General features: G+C 36.9%; 1 protein-coding gene across 2 annotated transcripts in view; it reads right to left on the reverse strand.

Moving 5' to 3' along the window:
• Positions 1-24,611, reverse strand: part of SLC15A1 (solute carrier family 15 member 1) — a 43,644-nt gene that overhangs the window by 14,091 nt on the left and 4,942 nt on the right. For both annotated transcript variants that reach the window (XM_084627542.1, XM_084627543.1), the window contains exons 2-14: positions 17,901-17,929; positions 13,770-13,854; positions 13,542-13,683; positions 10,698-10,817; positions 9,188-9,287; positions 8,810-8,900; positions 7,407-7,490; positions 5,667-5,749; positions 4,298-4,384; positions 2,667-2,756; positions 1,968-2,012; positions 1,826-1,858; positions 1,615-1,703 (exon numbers count right to left, since the gene is read on the reverse strand). In XM_084627542.1, coding sequence (XP_084483668.1) covers positions 1,615-1,703; positions 1,826-1,858; positions 1,968-2,012; positions 2,667-2,756; positions 4,298-4,384; positions 5,667-5,749; positions 7,407-7,490; positions 8,810-8,900; positions 9,188-9,287; positions 10,698-10,817; positions 13,542-13,683; positions 13,770-13,854; positions 17,901-17,929 — 1,078 coding nt within the window. The remainder of the gene's footprint in view (positions 1-1,614; positions 1,704-1,825; positions 1,859-1,967; positions 2,013-2,666; positions 2,757-4,297; positions 4,385-5,666; positions 5,750-7,406; positions 7,491-8,809; positions 8,901-9,187; positions 9,288-10,697; positions 10,818-13,541; positions 13,684-13,769; positions 13,855-17,900; positions 17,930-24,611) is intronic.

Here is a 24,611-nt window from a genome sequence, read left to right on the forward strand (position 1 = left end):
TAAATGGATAAAAGCTAACTACAATAAATGGATCAGAAAAGAACAGTACACAGTCAGGAAATTTGATTTTTAAATTTCTTTTACTATTGCTTTATTTGATACTAAATTTATCAATAATTCCCCTACATCAGTTGTGACTGTTTGTTGGGCACACTACAGTTGTAGTACTAGAAACATGGATTGTAGACTTATATAAACTCAATGAGGAAAGCAAGAGAATCAGAGAAAGAACTCAGGAATATACTGTAAATACCAAAAAGAGGGAACTTTAATTTGAAACCCTGTAAAAATTAATTAATTAATTAATTAATGAATCCCAGTAACAAAATTCATGTAGCTTCTTTATAATGGATCACCCCTCCCTAAGATTCAGTTATGAGAGAGCATCTGGCTGAATTCTAGCCTAACTTTATGTCTTCGTGCCACTGAGTCTTAACCTAGAATGACTCCTAAAAATGGAAGACCCATTTTATAGTGTATAGAATTATCTAGACTTGGGGGGAAAGTTCTTTTTTCAATTGAGTTAACTCAAATCAAGCTAACTTAACACACTTAAAAACCCTATTAAGCCAGCTTGATTGAGCTAACTCAGCTGAAAAAAGTACCCTTTTCCCTTAGTTGTTTCAGCCAATGAACCTTTTCCATCTTTCCAAACTGCATTCCTATCCATGCTGTATTGCTAGTAACAGATCATGCTACATGAAGATATAAATAGCAGCATTCACAACTAGAGCTGATGAGGAAATGGTTTTTCTCTTCCATTAATATTTTTGAGAGTTCAAAATTTTTACCTGTCTTGATTCTGGACAAAAAGTTAAAATCTCAAAAATCCTCGTGAACCAAAAAAACAAATTTTTACCATTTTGGATCAATCAAACTGTTTTGTTTTGATTGATTTTGCCCTTTTTTGCAACTTTTTTTCAGTCTAAATAGTTTAAATTTTGAAAGAAGTAGTCATTTTGAACCATAAAAATGAAATTTTTAATTTTGACACTCTTTTGCCAAACTTTTTTTCTTAACATTTACTTGAGTCAGGAAATTTATTGGACCTGACCCTACTTTGCTAACAGTTTAGTTTTCACTGAATTGTCATTTTTTACAAAAAAGTGATTAATCGAAAAATTCCTGGCCAGCTCTACTCACAACGTAAAGTGCAGTCTAAGATCTACCAGAAAGTATATCTGGCTTCTTCCACTTCTGAGGCAAAAAGATACTCGCACAAGATAGGAGTAACTATGTGTCTATTTTTATAATACAAAATAGAAAGAAAGAATGAAGAAAGGAAGAAACCAGGATGAAATCCTGGTTCTCTTGAAGTCAGTTTGATTTATGGCATTGACTTCAAAGGGGGCAGGATTTCATCTCCACTCTGTAGTTTGCCCCCCTGCAGCTGGGTTCTCCTTCTCTTTGTTCTTGGAGCTTTATATATGATTGCAACTAAGTGGTTCAGAAACATAAAATACTTTTTATATTAACTCATTATTAATAGTTCTACACCTTGGATTTCCTTATCTTAGTGAAAGCTTGCTCTGTCACAATATTATCAACACAGCACTTTAAGATAAATCATTAAAATACACTGAAAGATTAAATCAGGCATATGAATTAACTTACGTGAAATTGATGTGGCATTTTTTAATTAAAGGATAAACCACAGTGTCTACAACTGGGACCATAATAACAATCAGAATCGGGTTCACGGTCTGTTGGATGTAAAAATCCAGAAAAAGAAGTTAAGCACTTTTCAAAGTCTTTTTTTAAATAGTGATTTAAAAAAAAGTCTTTGGGGAGTATTTAAAAATATCACAAATGTAGTTTAGTGTACCTGCATCTGGTCTGGCTGGATCTGAATAGCTCCCTAAGGAAAAGAAAAGGTAAATATATTTTAACATTAGAAGACTAACAAAATGCATAAGAACAAATTAAATGTGAAAAAATCTTTAAAAATTTAAGATAAAGTAACCTACAAAGTTTCCATCCATTGTTGTGGCTTGTAATGTCCATCTTGATCCCTTAATAAAGCAAAATCATAATGAAATTCTACAATAAAGCAGTCTGCTGTAGTTACTTCTGAATTTTTTTAGAAAGGGAAGAATAGAGAGGGTGGGGAATCAATAATAAAGTAAGACAAAAACTTTTCTTAAGATTACTTCCTTACTATTCTCTGTCAATCTTTGATAAAGGTGTGATCCTGAACTATTAAAGGAAAATGTTGGACTTGCAATGGGGTCTTTGGAGAGCAGCTTTATGGCTGTCTTCCACAGTGTCTGCACTCAGAGAATCCTCCTCCAGACAGAACTGGGGCTTTTAGAGGCCTTTTATGCTGCTCTGGTCTTTTTTACCCAGCATATAAGAGCTGGAACCGAGATGAGGATTTTATCTTTAATATTTTTGCTGACATTGTGTCAACTTAGATTTATTTTGTAATATATATGTTTGAAATATTAATTGATCATACAGGTAAAACTTTACAAGAAGCAGTTAGTGTATAATAGAAGAGATAAATAAAATAACTTAATAGGTACAGTATATGAATAACTGTGAAATTCATAAGTACCATTTTTCATTACCACCAATTTAAATTCTGCCCACTGATTTCATAACGTAATGACTGAATATAATTGTACATGTACTTACAAAAAAATTACATTTTTTTTCTACCTTACCTGCTGATCAAAGAGTGCCCAGAACATGGGGAGAGGAATATACAGGAAAAGCACCTTCAAGACCATCTTAATTTGTGTAATAAGTCGTTTCTATAGTGCAGAACAGTAAATAAAAAAGTTGCTAAAAATAGGTAAATTCAACTAAACCACAAGTTATATATATATATATATATATATATATATATATACTAAGACTATTACTATTATTCATATTTTACTCATACTATTGCTATTCATATAATATTTTAATTCATATTAGAAATAAAGGTCCTGATCATGCAAGACTTAAACACTTGCTAAACTTTACAGATTGTGAGTAGTGCTTTAGACTTCAATGGAATTATTTACAGTCCTTTAAAGTTAAGCACGTGTGTAAGTCTTTGCACTACTGGGGCCTAAATTAAGGTGAAGGGAATAAACGGACAAAACGTGTGCAGGTGTGTGTGTGAAGAAAGGACAAGGGGGTTATGTAAATAAAGTCCACTGTTACTCAGTAAGGTCTCTACATATATGTGATGGTTACATTGAACTAGACTTTGTTTTTGTTAGTTTGTATTATTTATCTGATTTCTGATAGGTGATGTTGCAGAAACAAATTTTTAAGAGGGATTTGAACGATGAGGTGGTTCTGAGGAGCGTTTTCAATGAATGGGGGCTATGTATAAGATGTCATGTAGGCAGGAATCAGAGAAGAAACAGAAGGAAGGTTGAGATTTGTGTCACCATTGAAAAATCATCAGGGAGTGTGGGATGCCACCTAAAAGGAGACATAGATTGGGGCTGAATAGCTGTAGGGCTTTAAAAGCCATGACAAGGAGTTTGAACTCAGTATGGATTACCAGTGAAGGGATGCCATATTATAATAAAGGCCCTGTGCAAAGCAACACATTACTGCATTGGTTACACTTGATTCATATTTTCAAGCTTATTTTCACAAGCATGAGGGCTAGGAACCTCAGTTTGTGTGAATTGTTATAGGTCATTGGTTTTGAGGAGCCTATGACAATTTCACCAACTGAGAATTTGCCCCTATTATATTTTTTTAATGTAAGCTTAGATTCACACAATTCTGCAGCTTGGAGTGGATTCACGGACAAATTTCATGACCATGGAGTCCACTGGGCATTGACTACAATCCTCATTAGTGTAATGTGCATTGTTCACATGTGTTATCATATATATTGTGTGTTTTCATTCAAAGTGTATTTTGAAGCTGGATCGTTTATATTAAGGCCATAAAATCTACATTGGAGATAAAATACTTGGTATCATATTGAAACTGCTACCAGGTAATTTTAAGTATTTGTTCTGAGAGAAATATAATTATGTTCAGCCCACTAGAGTTTCCTCAGTGCAGTATGTGATCATGCACAGAGCCCTGATACCTGGAGGACAATCTGAAGTTACATTAAGCCATGATGGTAACCATCCTGTCTTGTTAGAGCAGTAAGATCTAGCTAGAGCACTAGCTTCTGATTACTGTAGACAGACACAGCATTAGCTCCCCTTGTATTTGGTATGGGGTTGCGTAACTAGTGAACAAGGCAGATGGAACAAAAAAGAAAAAAGGGAGGAAGGCATTATCTATCTATCCATGCACATGTGCTCGTGTACACACAAATGATACTTACATCATACTTTTCACTAGCCCAGTCCAGCCAGTGTTCTCTTGTGGGGAATTGTTTGCTGCGATGCTGAAACCTGTTTTTGACAGCAAACTGTGAAAAGAACATTAATAAATTTGTATTAATTACACTGAATACCATTTAAACATGACGCAACAAATATTTGTAACTATAAGGTTAAAGTGACTTATTATAATAAGAGAAACTTTCTTTCAGAGCAATTTATATTCTTCAATTTATTTTTAATTTATTTTTATTATTATTAAAAGGTGAATGTTTCTATGAAACTGTTTTAAACACTTGAAGGAAGTGTTCTGCTATATGTCTCATATGTTGTGGATTCAGTAAAACAGTCCCAATATCAGAAGAAACCAAGCAGTTCAGAAAAATAGGTATTGCCTCTTAACGCTGGGTGCTGCTGACAATTCTCTGAGGCCTTGTCTACACAGGTTTTTGCAGAGTACACTTTCAGTGTTTAATAAAATAAGAAGATAGTTTCAGTTTTACACAGCAATTCTTCAGAATGGAATTACACTTTAAGGATAAATTTTGTTTACATGAAACATTAATATGTATTTTCTAATGAATTCCTCATGCCAACAAAAAATATTACGTAGCTGTGCTAGAGTTATACTGGCAGACCTGTATGTGGGGAGCGCAGGACTGGAATAACAGGGGAGTACTACAGATCAGGATTGAGGGAACCTGCATTAAGCCCCACTGAAGTCTCTGCCACAGCTGGGCCCTGATCTTGCTTGAGGCCTCAAGGAATCATGATAATACAACTAAGTAATTACATAATAGTAACTAACATTTACTGAAATTAAGAGACCTTAGCAGCTGGATTGTTTAAAAGTGGATGATTTGAAATCAAGTCAACACAGGATAATTTAAGGTGTGTGTGTGTGTTAGGCTCAATTAAGAAAAACAAATAGAAATCAGAGTGAATATCAAAAACTCAGAATCTTCTTTTACACCAAAAGATCAGATTAATTGTGACAGAAATAATTGCAACATTATGGTGGAATTTTACTCCTGACTGAAATGGAATAAACAGTTTGCAAATTACAAAGTTTATAAGGAGTACTTGTGGCACCTTAGAGACTAACCAATTTATTTGAGCATGAGCTTTCGTGAGCTACAGCTCACTTGGATGAAGTGAGCTGTAGCTCACGAAAGCTCATGCTCAAATAAATTGGTTAGTCTCTAAGGTGCCACAAGTACTCCTTTTCTTTTTGCAAAGACAGACTAACACAGCTGTTACTCTGAAACCTACAAAGTTTATGAATGTCATAAAAATTATCAATAGGTAATAAAGACCAACTCCATTTGAAAAGTCCAGCCACGCTTTTCCAGGTAGTCTGGCATTACTTACTCCAATGCATTTGGAAACCTGGAGCATTATATTGCCTTGAGGATGAGCTTTCTTGTACATTTTGCTTCCAAGTATGAACACTACTACAATGAGTAAACAGAAAAGCATTTCAGGATTGACTGAAACTAGAGGAAAATACTTTAGTATACAAAATATAATGACAAAGAGGTTAAAACAAACCAAGCCTGAGTGGGAAACAGCATTTTAAAGAGCAATAAAACAGTTATTAACATATTTTTTCAATTAATTTTAATCAATCTAATATACTTTATCAGATTTGTAAACAGATTCTTATGCAGTCCTTATTCAGGCAAATATATGTTGTCTTCAATGGATAGGAAGTTTGCCTGAGTAAGGACAAAAACAAAACAAAACACATAGGGGCCTTAGGTCTGGGTCTGCTGTATTTTACTAATACAACCTCTAATTAAAGATGTAATTTTGGAAGAGCAAGTGTATTGGATAGTGCAGCTATTTTATCCTCTATGGAACTCTGAAAGGCTTCTTAAAACAAAATAATTCCTTGGTCTTTGGACTGCAATGCTCATTGAGCAGTGCAGCTGGTAAAATGCAGTGTTTTTTCACAATCAAGTAAATGGTTAGATACAGAAGGACAATGCAATATTTCACCAGTGCATCTGCAATTACTGATTAATATACTTCTATTCTATTTCTATTCTGTGCTCATCTTAATTTTGGATATTTGATGAAAGCTTTGAAAAACCTCCCTTATTTAAAGCTTTCACATTTATTTACTGCCCATGAATGCTCCTGATAGTACCACATAAACTAAAGCAAACTGTGTCATGCAGAACATTTAGGGTTTATTTGAGGTTTTGTCATGAACACAGATAAGGGGCAGTATGTTCTTGTGCTGCCTCTGGAGCTGCTCTCATGGAAGTTCCCCCGCTGCTCCAGGGAGGGAGTAAACTGCACCAGGTCTATAGTAGGAACAGGGCAGGCTCCCTGAGATGCTGGCACAGCAATGTACATTGTGGGGGGTGGAAACAAGGGTCTGTCCACTCCCATCCACGTGCATGAAGAGGGATGTAATAGATCTGTGGATCTTGCTTCTCCTCTGGTGCAATCACCCACGATGTGGGTAGCTGGTGCAGGGGCACATGGGGACACATCTTGCACTCCCTTAAGGTCTGGCACTGCCACGCAGGCCAGGCCACAATTTGACCCTTAATAGTAAAACTATTTTTATTAGACAATTTCTCCTTAATTGTCAGATTTTGATTTGACTGCTATTTCCAGAGCAAAGGTACCAAGCCTAACCCTTCATTTGTGCCTCTAATATGAGATCTCTCTTACCCCCAATCAGGTTTTGGGATGTTGTGAGGGAGTCAGGACTAGTAACCTGAGGAGATGTACTCCATCAATTTTCTACTTTAATATTTCTGCCATAGTTTGAACCTTGTCCATAACGCTATGTAACCCCTGATCAGTGGTACATAAATGTATATTTATACTTTCCCTTTCTAGACTGCAGCAGCACACCCAAGCAATTACAACACATGGAGCTCTCTACCGTGCATATATATTTCTCTGTATGATGTTAATCTGCAGTAATGCAAATGTTACCTCAGGAACTTTGGATTATAAAGAATAAGGCAGCCTCCCCCTTTAACTCCACATTTCTAAGCAAGTAGTTTTATTTGCCCTTCTCGTATAAAAAGTGGCCAATATAATAAAGATAATTTATGCAGTAAATAAAATGGAAAACATGCAACATACTCAATGAAACAGCCATGAGTGCAGCAGGCACTCCAAAGGCTAGTGGGTAACACTTTTGCTTGGTGTGAATTCCACATTCTTCACCTGAAGGAAATAAAACAGTGTTAGGAGTTTTGTATACTAGTGTCAGCTAACATTGAAGCTATAAAATTTACCTATGAGTATAGCCTGCTAGCAACTAATCTGTCTTGCTCTGACAGTTTAGTCAGCTTTCTAGTCAAACCATTATATAAAGTCCTATCTTTCTTCCTTTGGTTGACTCTTCCTGTTCAAACCGCAGAAGGCATTTTCAATGGTATATCAGCAAAGAAGGGTCTCATATATTTTTTCATATGCTCATCTGCCATCTATCCTAGGAAGGATAGCAAATTGTGTTAACTAATAATAAAATGACAGCAACGAACTGGAACAGAATACCAGAAATCAAAAGGTCCAAGTCTGAGCTACACTTATTTGGGATCATTTGTACAATTCACTTATGGCTTTGCCATTCTTGAGAAAGCAGCCATTCCAAAGTCATGACAATAAAACCTATAATCCATCATACAGCAAAACACATACTCCACTTACATATGTATGCGTGTGCATGTCTGAATAGTCACTACACTATATAATCAGAGTTAAACATAGGAAGGAAGGACAGAAAAACAAGTATATTTAATCATGTACAGTTTATTAAGGAATGAACCCAGATACTGGTAATTTAGAATTTGCTTTATATTTAGCAGGATGTCACTTCCATTAAAAAAAAATCACAGAGACCTTCATAATTAGAACACATAAAAACTTCCATTTTGATATTAGTAAAATTTTGACTTAATTTGTTGTATATTTTAAGTGTGTATGTGTCTATATATTATGTATGTGTGCATCTTTTGTAATACCCTTAAGCCTCTGAATAAAAAGCTCCCTTTCTTCTTTCCTTTCCCTCCCCCCCACAAAAGAGAAATCTAATGATACTCTTTTCCTCTCCTTTTTTTGTGATTTTAGTGGTGATTTAAAAGATGCTGTGTTAAATATCACTGTAGAACAAAGCCTTCTTTGAGCTACAAAAGAGTCACAGTGCTGGCTTCCCCACCTTCCTATCAGGTGTGAAAGTAGTGCAGTCTCCATGGTCATTCAACTTTTAGCCTCTCTGAGACTGCAAAGAAAGATGCCAATTAGCATCAACTATGACAGTGAGGTTTTACGATACTGACATTTCTACATGAGAAATAAGCTGAAACTATAAACATGTCTCATAAGCCATCAGATGGTAATGACTTCTGGGTGGACTCAAAGTAATTGCCTAAAACTAAAATACCTTTATCCAGTACTAATCCAATAAGTGAGCCAGCCCCGCTGCCTTATTCTTTTTGCTCTGCTGTTTAACCAGTTTGTAGACAACATCAGTGCAAGTTTACCTCTGAGAACTGGAGTGATTATAGTAGAGAGGAGACTTCCAGCATTAACAGACAAATAAAATAGAGAGAAGAATTTACTTCTTTGTTTTTCCTGCAGTGAGAGTAAGAAAATAAATTTTAAAAGAACTATTTAGAACGTGATTAGTCAGTATTATGTTGATCAGACTCTGCTGGCCTAAATTACAATGTAGGATTGGAGTCAGCTCAATAATTAGTACTGATGACACAGTGTATGTATTTGTAGAGAACACAGTAGTAGTATCTAGCTCTTCTTTTGGACACCCAAGTACCAGAGCAATGGGCACCATCTGAAGATGTATATTTATTATTATTAAAAAATGAAATATGAGTCCAACTATGTTTGAAAAATATTGTTACCTGTTCCTCTTCAAACTGATCTCCACCAAATGCTGATACACAGGGCTTGATTCCACCAGTACCAAAGGCAATTAAGATCAGACCAATCATAGACAGACCACTGGGGAAGGGGGAAAATGTCACTCGGTTTACTTTAGTATAGGTAAAGGAACATCACACAAGGAGAAATGCCCATGCTTGCTAATAGCAAGAGCATTAAACAAAGAAATTCTTAACTGTGTCCTAACATTCAAAAATGTCATTGACCAGTTTCTGGTCTATATATGCCACTGGGTTGGCTTGAAGAAAATGTAATGGGCTGGAAGAATTACCCCAGTGCAGGAACAGCATAGTGCTGAGTTAAGCAGCCCTACACTGCCCCGATTAGATGCACCAACTTGGAGGGCATGCTGGGGCCAGGGACACAAGGTGGTGCATTAGCGATGGAGGTACAATTGTAGCACTAAGCACTATGGGGATTCTGGACTTCAGAGAGCCTATAGGCAGCTCACCCAAAGCTGCAGTAAGTTAAAGCAGCTCTTGGGGCTGAGCTACGTTATACCGGGGCCATTTCAGGCCCTGCAGCATCCCAGAATGCAGGCAGTAGAAAGGTGGCATAAAACCATCTTTTCCCCTGCTCATCCTGGCCTGTGCTTTCTGTGCTGGAAGTGCAGGATAGTCTCTAGCACATGATATTCTGCTGTGCCAGAAAGCAAAGATAAAGTAATGAACTTTAGCTTGTTCTTAAGATATTCTTTCTTGGCTCATTTATCTGGGAGAAATACTCTATTTTATTCAGGAGTCTGATATACTTTCCTTGGAAATCAAGATATAGTTTTATGAAGCAAAGTGAATGGTGTCGTATGTTGCATAATATATTTCTAGATGTTAAAATTCCAGCTCCAAAATCAGATGAAAGTAAAATAGGATATTTTATTAACTACACAGTTTCAGAGAATCTATTTTGCACAGACCTTGTGCAGTGATGAAAATCTGTAGTCTGACTAGCAAAACTCACAAAATGTATAGTTCATATTCAAAATAGAGTTAGTCTGTCTTTGTAGTCATTCTCTTACAGAGTTCAGATTTAAAATAACATTTGAATGAAAGAGGTCTGCCTTGAGGTAAATGACTGCCTCACTTAAATTAAGTGAAATCAGTATGGTTTGAATTTTGCACATATACTGTGAAACTTTTCAGGTGCATAAAAATAAAAGGGAGAAACTGTTTAAGTAGTTAACTTCATAGGTTCTCTTCTCTAAAACTGTGCAATCTTGGGGAAATTGATTGTGTAAATTCAAGCTGCTCTAGGGCAGGTTTTTAAGCAGCAGATCAATATAAATTTCAGTGGTCTTTGCCACATTATAGGGGTCATATAACAACATGGATATGACAGCTTCCTTATAAAAGTAGCAGTAAATAAGGAGAAGCTGATCATTAGACAATTTAAGTAACAAGTACAGTAAATTAAAGAACTAAATTATTCCATCATGCATTAATCTGGAAGACAGAAATGTGTAATGCAACTTACATGTGTAATGGAATGTTATCAGGAATTCCATCCCTGTTATAGTCTGTCAAGTCATTTATGGAACTTACTGCCATGACCGTCTGTCCAATGGTATAAACAATGGACAGGGAGACAATGGTCCTGTTGTAAAGGAAGAAGACAGAAAATATGTTTTTTTAGCTGCACAGCTAACTCAGATTTCTTTCTAGTTCACAAGAATGTTTCAGGCAGAAAGATAATTGGTTAGAATAAACAGGATGAATAAATCCACCATGAAATAGCTATGAGAATCTTATCACAAGATACTGTAAATATATCAAAACATTTCCTGAATAATAAACAATTTATCCCATACCAGTTATACTTTTGATACTTTATTTTAAAAGTAATCTCCTCTTAAGCAAAATAAATAATTTAATTATATTCCTTAATTAAATTAAAGTAAGGTAATGAGACAAAATATATTAGAAAAAAGGTGTGTATTCACGCATGTTATTTAACATCTACATATTGTGATTGCACCATCTGCCAGTGCTTCAGTGATTTCCTCTTTAATAACCAAGTGAGGAAAAAAAGTAATATTGTGAAATTTAAATGGAATATATTGTGAAATTTAAATTGTATATGCATTCTACCTACAATATTCAACCTATGCTCTGGGTGCATAACTATTTATAGTTTTCTAATTTTCTTCATTGAAACTGAAGTGGGAAAATAATGAAAACTACACATAATGAGAATAGCCCATTAGCTGGTTCGCTTAGATTAAAGTGTATTCATCTATGAAAGACTAAAATATAAGACTAGCATCAGGATCGTAGTGCTGACTGCTAGCACCAAACATGACTTTCTCTGTTGCCATTGCATTGGGCAACTGAGTGTGCATATTGTAGTGTGATCGAGAAACTCATAACTTTAAACTTATGTCCATTCTTGTTTCACAAAGCCCTTAAACATGTTCTTTACTTTAACTTCAATGGGACTTAAACATGTGATTAAAGTTAATCATGTGATTAAATGTTTTGCTGAATGTTTTCTTAGTACAAATCCACAGACATCTACATTTGTCTCTAATCTCTGTCAGTTATAATAATTTTAGGTATTAGTCTTAATGACAATGGGAAAAACATTTCAGATAGGAGCGAGACTTTGTCTGAGCTGACAGTGAGAAAATCTTGTTGCTGTTCTTTATTTGGGAGGTTCAGATACTACAGTGATGAGGACCATATAAGCAATAGAGAGACAATTTATGCCAGGGGTGGCCAAGCTTACTTACCCTCTGAGCTGCACATGACACTCTTCAGAAGTTTGAGAGCTGGGGCACACCTGCTGGGGTTCAGGGCTTCAGCCCCACTCCTGCTGAAGTCTGAGCCCCAGCAGACATACCCCACAGGGCTGAAGCCCTGAGACCCCCACCCCTTCCTGTTGGGCAGAAACCCCGACCCTAGCACCCCACTTCAAGGTAGAGGTCCTGAGCTCCCCCCACCCCTGAATCTGGTAGGTGGAGAATGGGAGGGTACCTCGGAGGCTCCACGAGCTGCATTTTAACTGTAAAAGAGCCGCATACCACTCACAAGCCATGGTTTGGCCACTCCTGATTAATGCAATTGGTTCTGTATAATTTACTTGTATGTACAGCACATTTCAAAAATGCTATGTATCCTCTTCCACAGACTAGAGCTCCCTGTCCAACAAAGTATGGAGGAAGTCTCTGAGGGTACTCCCACACAGAGATAGTGTACAGGTACAGTGGATGGGTTACTTGAGGATTGACCCACCATGATATTAATGCTATAATTATTAGTACTTTGGCTAACCTCCACACAGTCCTGTCTGTTAACCTTCCTCATGAATTTTACAGTGTAGTTTTTTGCTTTAAAATGACACAAAAGCATATTTTAGAAGTAAATCAAAAGTTTTATATTATTGCCACTTGCCAAGACTCAAGTTCCAGGTTCCAACGGAGTAATCCAATTGAACTCATAGTAAGCCTTTGCAAGATCAGGGATTTAAACAGTGTGCTACTTTAGACCTCTAAGTCAAACATTTAGGTGCAACGGGCAATCACAACCTCCTGCTTGGCTGCCACATAACCCTGTAGATGCCTATGTTTCCCCCATTAAAGTCTTCAAAGAGCTACATTTCAGTGGCTGGGCATGCACACAGCTGACTAAATCTTTGATACCAACCAGAAGATTGGTGCCTAACTAACTCCTAAGCTTCAGTGGGACCAGAAACTATGCATTGCTGGACTATCTTGCCTTCAGGGCCTGATCAGGTAGGCATGCGCAAAGCACACCTAAACCCCCACAAAAGACAAAGACAACAGAGATGCCCTCACCCCTTATAACCTTTAGTTTAGTGGTTAGCACACCCACCCAGGACTTTGGAAACCCAGGTTCAAATCTAACCTCTGCCTGAGGCAGAGAGAGAATTTGAATGTGGATTTTCCATTCCAAGGTGAATGTCCTAACCACTGGGCTATGTAGTAGTCTGGGGCAGATCTCTCCTGTTGAAGCTGTTCTACTGTGTATAAATAATTAAATATTCAGCAAAGGAATTAGAACTTGGGTCTCCCACTTCCCTGGTGAGTGCCCTACCTGAATCATTCGCACACTCTCTCTGTCCCAGTGAACATTTCTGTCAGTGACTCAAGCTTTTCCTCACTTCCAGTTCTGAGTGAAACCTACTAAAACTTGAAGCCTCTCTACAAATCTGAATTCACGAACACCAGCTCCTGACAGAGTATTCTTGAATCCCGAGGGTGGTTTAAAACACTCTTTCCCTAAAGCAACAGTTGGAATGTCATTGTTTTTTTCAGTCATGCCTTCATTTGATTGTTTTTCTTTTTAAATAAGCACTCACATGAACTTTCCCAGCCAGGAGTCAGCAATGATTGCTCCAAGGATTGGAGTCAAATAGCACAGAGCAACAAATGAGTGGTAGATGGCTGTAGATAGGTTATCATCCCAGTGGAGAAAAAATTTGAAGTACAGAACAAGCACAGCTAGAAGGGGGAACAAAACAATCTGTTAGGGAGGTGATAATCAGTAACTGAAACCAAAAGTGGGTGAAGATTGAAAAGGAAGTTACCTCGCATTCCATAGTAGGAGAATCTTTCACAGAACTCATTGATGACAATGAAGAAGATGCTGAGTGGAAAACCAAGGCAACTTGGCTGAAGGGGAACAATGGTACAATGTGAATTCCAACAAAGCCATGAAATGTATAAAGAGGATAATTATCTGGCCACAATCCATAATTCTAGCCCGAGTTAGTACAAATGTTACCAGTTACAGGTCAGTTATCGCATACCAGTGTAGTTAGATCTATTGACTGCAATGGAGCTAGGCAAAACTGTAATTGAATAAAAACTTCATATATTGCATATTTGGGGTGCTAGGCTTCTAATGTCTACAGTAGTTCTGACTAGTATCCCAAAATATGCAAAACATTGTTATTATTCAATTACAGTTTTATATTAAAATCTAGTGACATTTTTAGAGCTCTCTTTTCAGGTGCAAATGATGAACCTTTAGTGTTGGACTAAAGCAAATCTTCCAGAAAGACAACCAGTCTTGATATGAAATCATCAAGAAGAGAAAGAGAATCCTCCACTTCCCTTGGTAGTTTGTTCCAGTGGTTAAACACCCTCACTGTTAAAACATTTGTGCCTGATTTCTGATTTGAATTTGTCTGGTTTTAACTTCCAGATATTGGTTCTTGTGTGCCTTTTCCCACTAGATTAAAGAGCTCTGTAGAACCCAGTATTTCCACCCAGTGAAGGTAAAGTTTAGGCATGCAAATACATGAGTATATTACTGTGAGTATTTGCATGCTGGATCTTTTAAGCCGTAAGAGTTGATGATTCATGAATTATTGAGTTGCATGCTGAGAACTAAGGTGAGAGCAACAGAGTACAAAATTGGGCAAATACAACCAATATATGTGCACAGATCTTTAAAAACCTTTTGTTTGCTAAAATGCTCTGCATAATGGTTAACGTTTTTGAGCCAATAATCATTATTGTTTTATCTGCTCTGAAACTGGAACCTGTAAGCTCTTTTATACACAAACTGAAATGCTATCTAGTATATTTTCACTGTGACTTTGACAAGTACCTCTGTGCCATCACCTAAAATGTTGTTTTGTACCTCTACAGGATAATAGAGTAGTATGAATCATAACAGATACATCTACATCTCAACAGCAACAGCATACTAGCTTCACAAACTACTGGGCCATATCTTAACTCTGGCCTTCTCAGTGTCAGTACAGTCCCACAAATATAGTACAGATCTAAAATATGGGCTAACTGAAAAAAATATACAAGATCTGGATTTTTAGCTATAAATATAGGAATTTTTCTATCTACCAAATTAAGAGAAAAGGATTCCAATGGGGAATGGAAAACAGATGGATAACAAAAGGTGTTTGAATCCAAACCTATAGGAACAGGAGACAGTATATTCCATGCAAGGCCAAAACACAACCTAAAGCATCCCACATGGAACCTAAAGGCTAATGTGACGGGCACTTTGAAAATGTCTCAATAGAATGCATCTTGTCCTCTTGCCATAACTACAGGGCAAGGATAAAACTGATCAGCGGCAGGTTTTTATTGCTGGTGACAATGAACATGCAATTTCTCTTAATCTATCTAGGAGTTTTAATGTAGATGCAGATAGGATGACTGTTTAATTTTGATAACATGATTTACATGTATGAATGATGGTCAGGTACCAACCAGTTTTCAGTACAGTCCTTTGTGTCTCAAAATGTGGGCATCTCTGCTATAAATCATAATTTATCAGAGCAGTACAGCTTTTGTTACTGAACACTACAAGGTAACTACAGTACCTTGAAAATAGAAAAGCTGAAACAGTGTCACAAATTATATTTTAAAATGAGTTTTCTGTGGAGAAACAAGAAAAGGAACAGGAGAATGCTCTAGGCCTTTCATATTTATGCCATGACTATTCATAGCTTACTGTCTATGGGCCTGATCCTGCAAGATGCAGGGTGCTATTAGTTCTGCAGCTTACAGAATGAAATCTTAAGAAAATCTTCATTTGATTTCAATGGAGCTATGTTAATTTACACCTATTGAGGATCAGGTCCTTAGACTTCAGTCAATTCTGTGATTAATACCTTGCTTTTTAAAAATCTTGGAAAGCTTTAGTGTGTACAATAAGAAATTACCTAACTTCTGAGAAGAATTTCATAAACTACAACTTGTTTTGGATATTTCATAGTTCAGACTTCTTAAACTGGGACGATACAGTCTTGTGGGGCTAGCTAGTATAGGGATCACAGGAAATCTTGATACTAAGCCATATAACCCTTGTGGCAAAAGATCAAGTACAGAAGGATCTTTGAATACAGATTAACATAATTGTGTATGTCAGCTACAGTTAGTTAAAGTGAAAAAGATTATCAAATAGTGGCTTTAAAAAGCAATCAATATTAATATGCAGGCTAAATATAAGAGATAATTTAGTTTGAGGTTTAAAAAATCAATTGTTCCAGAGGTCAAGTTTTTCTGGAATTAATTGCTGTTGAAAAGTGGCATTTTGATATTGTTTGATATCATGTTATGAGATTTCAGTAATTTTTATATTTAGACTATTGCAATAATGTTAATAATTCAGATCCAATTCAGTGCAAAGAAAAACAGCCGAAAAAGGTCCAATTGAAAGAAGTTGTACAATGGAAATCCTGCCTGCAGTTAGTGAATTGAGAAGCTTTGGTCAATAGTGGAACTTCTAAACATAGCTCAAATGAAATTCCCACCAATTTGCTCAATTATTAAGGAAGCTAGATATGGAAAGACTTATTGAGTCCACCACATTGGAAGTATAAACTAGTGTCTTTTATCTACCATATTAAAGTGATACTACATTTAAATCCACGGCATTCACAAAAACACAACTCAGTATGATGGTCAGTATCTTGTCAACTGTTATGAATTACATCTGCTGCAGTGATGGGTATGTTCTGAGACATTTTGTAACACTGATCTTGAGTTCAGAGCTGGTTACACTTGCATGGTAATGAGACATTCTTCCAAGAGACTACACTGATGGAAGATACAGTAATGGTAGTCCATGCGCTGGGAGTGAGAAACCTTGTGCTTCATGGAAATAAGTATTCCTGTAAAGATTACAACTGAGAGAGAAATAATAAAAAATGATAAAACACACGGATGGGAAAGAATACATTCAAACTTACTCTAGGCAATTTGTTTTTTATTTTACAGTTTCTTGACAAACTTTGTTGTATTACATTGCATAAAATCTTCAACAAATGAGCAAACAGACCACCCCTTCTACAGACATACCAGAGCAGTCAGATGAACAAAGGTCTTCCTAATATGTAAAGCTCTTGTCCTGCTTAACTACATCACATAACTATGTGTCAGTAGCTACACTTTTTGTAGTGAACGTATTTGCTGTGTTTACATTCTGCTTCATTTTTATTTCAGGATTTTCTCTTTATTTTTTATCCTTGGCCACAAAACTTGACTTTTTTGATAACTGAATTGGATATTGAGATTTAAAGGAAATTGCAATTAGATATTGTTGGGAGCTTCAGAAAGAAAAAAAGTGAGCTCTGATCTCAGTAGAATGGAATCAGGAGTAGCGATAAATGTCTGCACACTCTGTCTGGCCCGGGGAGGTTTGGATACTCTTTTTCAAGCAGTGCTGAAAGGAAGCGGATTTAGGTCAGTTTGAGCATGAGAAAAGCCAAATCCATAAGGTGTGTTAGACTTGGTTACAAACTGCATGAAGTATATAAATACATATGTCTTTTTTTCACACGCTGATAAATAAAACTTTGTCTCACTGAAACATTCTCACTTTAACTGAAACAAATGTGACACAGTGTCAGGTGCTAGGACTCTTCACAGACCACCCTGCTCTTCTTAGCTCACATTTAGGTGTATGCAATGGCTGGGAGTCAAGGTCTGACCTAATACCCACTGAAGTAAGTCAAAAGACTCCCATTGACCTCAATGGACATTGGATCAGGCTCTAAGGCAGTGAGTCAGATTCTCTGCTGATGTAAATGGGTACAACTCAATTGACTTCCGTTGGGGTTATGTCCATTCACATCAGCAGAGATTTTGTCTCAGCATGTCTATGTACTATGTTAGGAACAATGGGAATGTTACTTGAATACAACAATCAAACACTTTTCAGAGTTAAAAAAATAAATACTAACCCCATGTTTTCTTTCCATCTTATTTTTCGCTATTAAAAAAAAGAGAGAAACAAATTTATGTAAACTAGGAAATCACATTTCTTACCAAGACAATGGAAAACATAATAATCTTATCTAAATAATAAACACAATACTCTTATTAAGAAATAATCTTAATTAATTTAAACTGTAAATAATTCACTATAAACTTGGTAGTATTCATTAGCCATAAGCATTTTTACAGATAAAATGTATGTACAGGGTAAGTAAACTTTCAGACCTCTATATGTGGCTTTTTATACTCTGAAACACTTGTTTCAAAATTAAATGAAATTGTTTTTGTATTGTGTATCTATAGTAGAGCAATTAAAGTCCCATACCATAATTAGTAAACTCTAAGATATTTAGGTTATGTATCAATTAAAAGGCATTAACTATATACAAAAACTTGAACAAGGAAGGGTTTTGAAAATATAAGTGCAGGCAGTAAACTGAATAAGAAATTTTAAAAAAATAGAAAACAAAAATATTAAGCAAAGTTTGAGTACATACTAAAGCAACCTCCCTATTAAATAGAAACTATAGAGACACAAATTTATTGTTTACTATTCGTAGAAAGTCTCATTGTAAAAATTAGCTCTGAATAATATTTGCCATGCTGCAGTCTGTATGCTTAGGTGTTTTAATGTATCTACATAGGAAAATATCCATAATATTTGAATTTACTTCAGATCATCCTAGTGTTTGAAGTTTGGTTGCCTTTTATTTATCTGTTTAATAGAGAGAAGTGAAATACTTCTGTAATTGGCACAGATTCATATTTGGCATCATTGTTTGGATACTTAGTCCAGTGCAAAGGAATATGAAATTGAAAACAAGTTCTAAAAAGAAAATTATGATATTTTGTACAGACTGAAAAAAAAATTTTAAATATGCTTTCAGCCAGCAGGGAACAAATACTAATATTTCAGTTTACTAGTAAGATGAGGAGAGCTAAGAAATACACAAGAATGTAGGAGTCCCAAGATTCATACATAGCTCAAATGGAAAACAGTCATGAACAACACAAGACAGCATCACACATACAGTAAAGCTTGTTCAGACCATAAAATCATCACTAATCCAGGAAGAAAAGGAGGACTTGTGGCACCTTAGAGACTAACCAATTTATTAGAGCATAAGCTTTCGTGAGCTACAGCTCACTTCCTCAGATGCATATCGTGGAAACTGCAGCAGGCTTTATATATACACAGAGAATATGAAACAATACCTATTCCCACCCCACTGTCCTGCTGGTAATAGCTTATCTAAAGTGATTTCCAGCACAAATCCAGGTTTTCTCACCCTCCACCCCCCCACACAAATTCACTCTCCTGCTGGTGATAGCCCATCCAAAGTGACAACTCTTTACACAATGTGCATGACAATCAAGCTGGGCTATTTCCTGCACAAATCCAGGTTCTCACATCCCCCCCACTCCCATACACACACAAACTCACTCTCCTGCTGGTAATAGCTCATCCAAACTGACCACTCTTCAAGTTAAAATCCAAGTTAAACCAGAACATCTGGGGGGGGGGGGTAGGAAAAAACAAGAGGAAACAGGCTACCTTGCATAATGACTTAGCCACTCCAAGTCTCTATTTAAGCCTAAATTAATAGTATCCAATTTGCAAATGAATTCCAATTCAGCAGTTTCTCGCTGGAGTCTGGATTTGAAGTTTTTTTGTTTTAAGATAGCGACCTTCATGTCTGTGATCGCGTTATACAGACTAACACGGCTGTTACTCTGAAACCTGACACTAATCCAGGTAACACCAAACTATCAAACAGCCCCAAAGTAGTGTTCTGCTTCAAATTAAGCTCTGGGTGTGCTACCTTTATAGCTTGCTTTACAGACAGGGCAAAAGTAAGAAGTAGAGACAAGATAAAGGCAAATGCCATTCAGCTTGATTCTGTAGTTCACAGTGCTTGACCCTGCAAGATACTGAGCACTACAGCCTGATTCAGCAAAACACTTAAGCATGTTCCTAACTTTAAACATGTGAGCAGTCTCACTGAAATCAGTGGGAAATGTTTAAATTCTTTGCTGGACTGGACTCCTTGGTGCTCAGGGCCCAGAGTGGTTTCACTACCTCTGCAGGCCTCTGAAGCATGTTTTGCCAAAGTAAGTTTTGCTGACAGACATCATGCCATCTCTGATAAAGAAATGTTCATGTGAAAATGTAATGGACGTCAGCATTTCATACGTTAAAGTTCAATATCTTGAAGATAAAGCTCAAGTTCAGCAGTAATGTGTACTTTGAAATCCTGGTTTGCAAACTAAACAAAACGATAACAGATTGCCATTATGAAAAGAAACGCTATTTCTGCTTACTTTAGTAGCATCTAGTTCATAGTTCACCATGTGTGCATACACATGTACACAGCGTACTGAGAACAACTGCGCTGGATACTTAAGCCCCTTCCTTTCAGTTCAAAATCAATTTTTACTGAAAAATTCCCAGGTTTTATAAAAAGTATTCATTTTTTTAATTTTCACTCAACTTTTATATCATTCAAATATATAAAAATAACTCGTTTTATTAGGAAAATAAAATACACTGCATGAGATATATGTATTGTGATAATACATTAGTCTGTGTGTATATGCAAAGCTGCCTATTGAAGTAAGGCTATATATTAGTCTAGAACAGTGGTTCTCAACTTATTTACCATTGTGGGCCGCATATGCAGCTCTCTCTGTGTTATGTGGGCCTCATCCACACAATATATATACTACCTACATGGCCCTGAGGATATCACATGGGCCGTAGCTGTGTGCTGATTGGGCCACAAGTGGCCTATGAGCTGTAGGTTGAGAACTGCTGGTCTAGAACAGCAGTTCTCAGACTGTGGGTCGGGACCCCAATGTGGGTCGGGACCCCCTTTGAATGGGGTTACCAGGGCTGGCTTAGACTTGCTGGGGCTCAGGGCCAAAGCCTGAGTCCCACTGCCCAGGGCAGAAGCAAAAGCCTGAGGGCTTCAACCCTTGGCAGCAGGGCTCAGGTTGCAGGCCCCCTACCTGGGGCTGAAGTCCTTGATCTTCAGTTTTGGCCCCCCTGCCCAGAGTGGTGGGGCTTGGCCTTTGGCCTCACTATGTGGGGCTTGGGTGGGCTCAGGCTTTCCTGGGGTCATGAAGTAATTTTTGTTGTCAGAAGGGGGCAGCGGTGCAATGAACTTTGAGAACCCCTGGTTTAGAAGATACACAGAATAAACAAACAGCCACACAAGCTCCGAAGTGCGTGTGCATCTGAATGTACTGAGGAATCTCACGCCTAGCACGTACACATTTCAAGCTGTTAGCAGATAACAATTTAAAGATTTGACACAGTAAAATGGGAAGAAAATGAAAATCTATATGAGAATACATTTCAGAACACAAGGAATATCTGAAAGTTTAAAAAAAAAAACAGGAGAAAAGGATGAAGTTGAGTGTATGCGCTGCAAATGGTGTATCCCAATTATTAAATGTAAATATTTATAGGCTAATAGTTTTAAGTCTACAACAGTAAACTGTTTATTTCAAATGAAAAGTTTTATTTGGGGATTGGAGATATACTGTATTCTTAGGTTTCAGAGTAGCAGCGTGGTAGTCTGTATCCGCAAAAAGAAAAGGAGTACTTGTGGCACCTTAGAGACTAACAAATTTATTTGAGCATAAGCTTTCGTGAGCATTCAGTGGAAAATACAGTGGGGAGATTTATATACACAGAGAACATGAAACAATGGGTGTTACCATGCACACTGTAAGGAGAGTGATCAGGTAAGGTGAGCTATTACCAGCAGGAGAGGGGCGGGGTGGGGGGCGGAACCTTTTGTAGTGATAATCAAGGTGGGCCATTTCCAGGAGTTGACAAGAATGTCTGAGGAACAGCAGGGCGGGGGCAGGGGGGGATGGAATAAACATGGGGAAATAGTTTTAACTTTGTGTAATGACCCATCCACTCCCAGTCTTTATTCAAGCCTAAGTTAATTGTATCCAGTTTGCAAATTAATTCCAATTCAGCAGTCTCTCATTGGAGTCTGTTTTTGAAATTTTTTTGTTGAAGAATTGCCACTTTTAGGTCTGCAATTGAGTGACCAGAGAGATTGAAGTGTTCTCAGAGTGGTTTTTGAATGTTACAATTCTTGACATCTGATTTGTGTCCATTTGTGTCTTATTTGTGTCCAACTCTTGTCCCCTAATGCCCCTACTCTACTTGCGCTACATTGGATACAATTAACTTAGGCTTGAATAAAGACTGGGAGTGGATGGGTCATTACACAAAGTAAAACTATTTCCCCATGTTTATTCCACCCCCCACCCCCACCCTGCTGTTCCTCAGATGTTCTTGTCAACTGCTGGAAATGGCCCACCTTGATTATCACTACAAAAGGTCCCGTCCCGTCCCCCCCCAGCTGGTAATAGCTCACCTTACCTGATCACTCTCCTTACAGTGTGTATGGTAACACCCATTGTTTCATGTTCTCTGTGTATATAAATCTCCCCACTGTATTTTCCACTGAATGCATCCGATGAAGTGAGCTGTAGCTCACAAAAGCTTATGCTCAAATAAATTTGTTAGTCTCTAAGGTGCCACAAGTATTCCTTTTCTTTTTACTGTATTCTTAAACTCAGAGGTGGCATTGTGTTTTGAAATCTGTTTTAGTTCTGCAGCAAACCACATTGATGAACAGAATTCAAAGCATTAATCTACTAAATACTTCCCCCTCCCCATCTTTCCGTCCAACAAAATAAAGCCTGATATTTACCCAGAAAAATTATTAATAGTTTTTTGCACTGAATTTTCACCTGTTTTTATTGTTATGTTAAATACTGTTATTGTTAAATACTGATAAATTCCTGGGGAAAATTAAATAAAATAAAACCTGAAAACAAAGAGCCCTATGGACACTCTCTAAATGTTAGCATAGATTGCACAATGTACTAACACGTATATTTTCAAGGGGTTTTTTTTGTAAGATTTAATCTATTTTGACAAATAGAATAATTATGCTACACAGATAAAATGAATGTGGAAAGTAAGGAAAATCAACACATGAAAATCATGGATATATTTTTTCTTTATAAAAATAAATAAGTATAAACTATACCAAAAGCTGTTTTAATGATACTTTCAGGATACATACCCTTACTTGCTATATCTGAAATTAACAAAAATGTCGCTTATGCAATTCAAACAGAGAGAAACATAAGTGGATATCAAGGTATCCATGCTAAAGATTACGTCTGTCCATAATATTATCCCTGAATATTTTTACATGTTGATGTTTCCAGAACACCTGCAGCATTGTGTTATTTGCTATACCATATCTCCAGCAATTATTATTCTTTTAAACATATGTATTTATGTTTGTGATATTTTGACCTAAATTGGAAGAAAAAAGAACAATAAAAGAAGTGTAGCTCTTTGAATTCTACAGGCACTGAAAGGAGGCCTTAGCTTTCAAATTCAAAAGCGTAAAAGGTAAAATAATTCTAGTATATAACCAGTGGATGCAAGGTGGGGATGGAGCACAGGACCAGTAATTCACTCTCCAAGGCCTTTTTGTCTGCTGACCACTCTGCTGGAGACAGCATAAGGCTGCTGAGTCTTCTCTGTGACTACTGCTATGGAACCATACGGGGATTCCCGTCTTTATAGATTCTAGGTAGCTGCAAGCCTGAAAGGATACCATCCTTGCATCCCCTGTGGAGTCCCTAAGCCTTCTTATTTGAGGGAAGGCTCTTAGGAAAACTCCATGAGATAAACTGGCAGAATTTCCTGGGCCATGGGGGTACCTCTGGAAATCAGTCAACACTAATGTTTATGGCTCTGACTTACTTCTTGACCATTTCTAAACTAAGTCTCAGGGATTCACTCTCCTTCACCAGGGAAGCTGATCAAGTTCTTGAATACACCAGAGCAAAGATTTTCAAAATGAGAGCCTAACGTTCTGCTACTAAGTCCATATTTAGGCACCTAAATAATTGGCCTGATTTTCCAAAGTGTTGAGCAGCACCCAGCAGTCCCATTGACTTCAATGGCAGCTCAGCACTTTAAAAAAGATCACTTTATGTGTTGGTGGCATCAGTTTTTGTTTTATGGAGCCCTCACTGTCCTTGACTTTAAAAATGTTTACTTTAACTTGTTTTTAAGACTAACTTCCATTAAACTGACTGTGTATCCATCTTTTCCAGAACTGTCTGTTGGGGACATGAATGACAGTTCATCTGGCACAGAGTATTACTTTCAGGGTGAGGGATTCTCTGGCTTTTGGTGTGAAGAAGTTCATTAACTATTTAAAATTTTCCCCTCATTGGGCATTTTTTCAGTAAGGTCAGACCCAAAGAGGCCAGAAAGTATTTCCAGTTTGTATCATCATCCTTGATTTTGTCTTGTAAAATATGCTAAAGGAATGTATTATTTTAATGGCAATGTGGCTATAATTTTTTCCCACATTTTCTGCAGAATGAACTGCATGACTAACTTATTTTCACTGCAACGGAATATTTCCCAAAGAGCAATCTATACTACTTTCACCTCATCATTGCCAAAATATTTTTTAACATATTAGACAAATAATACCTGTTTAAAGCAAAAAGACATGAAATATCTTTAATCTTCTAGTTAAGCACTGAATCTGTCTGAATTGGTTATTTACACATGGGTTAATCCTTTGAGAAAAGCACACCATCCAAGCATCTGC

This window comes from Lepidochelys olivacea, assembly GCF_965140295.1.
Source record: "Lepidochelys olivacea isolate rLepOli2 genome assembly, chromosome: 1".
Taxonomy (NCBI): domain Eukaryota; kingdom Metazoa; phylum Chordata; order Testudines; family Cheloniidae; genus Lepidochelys; species Lepidochelys olivacea.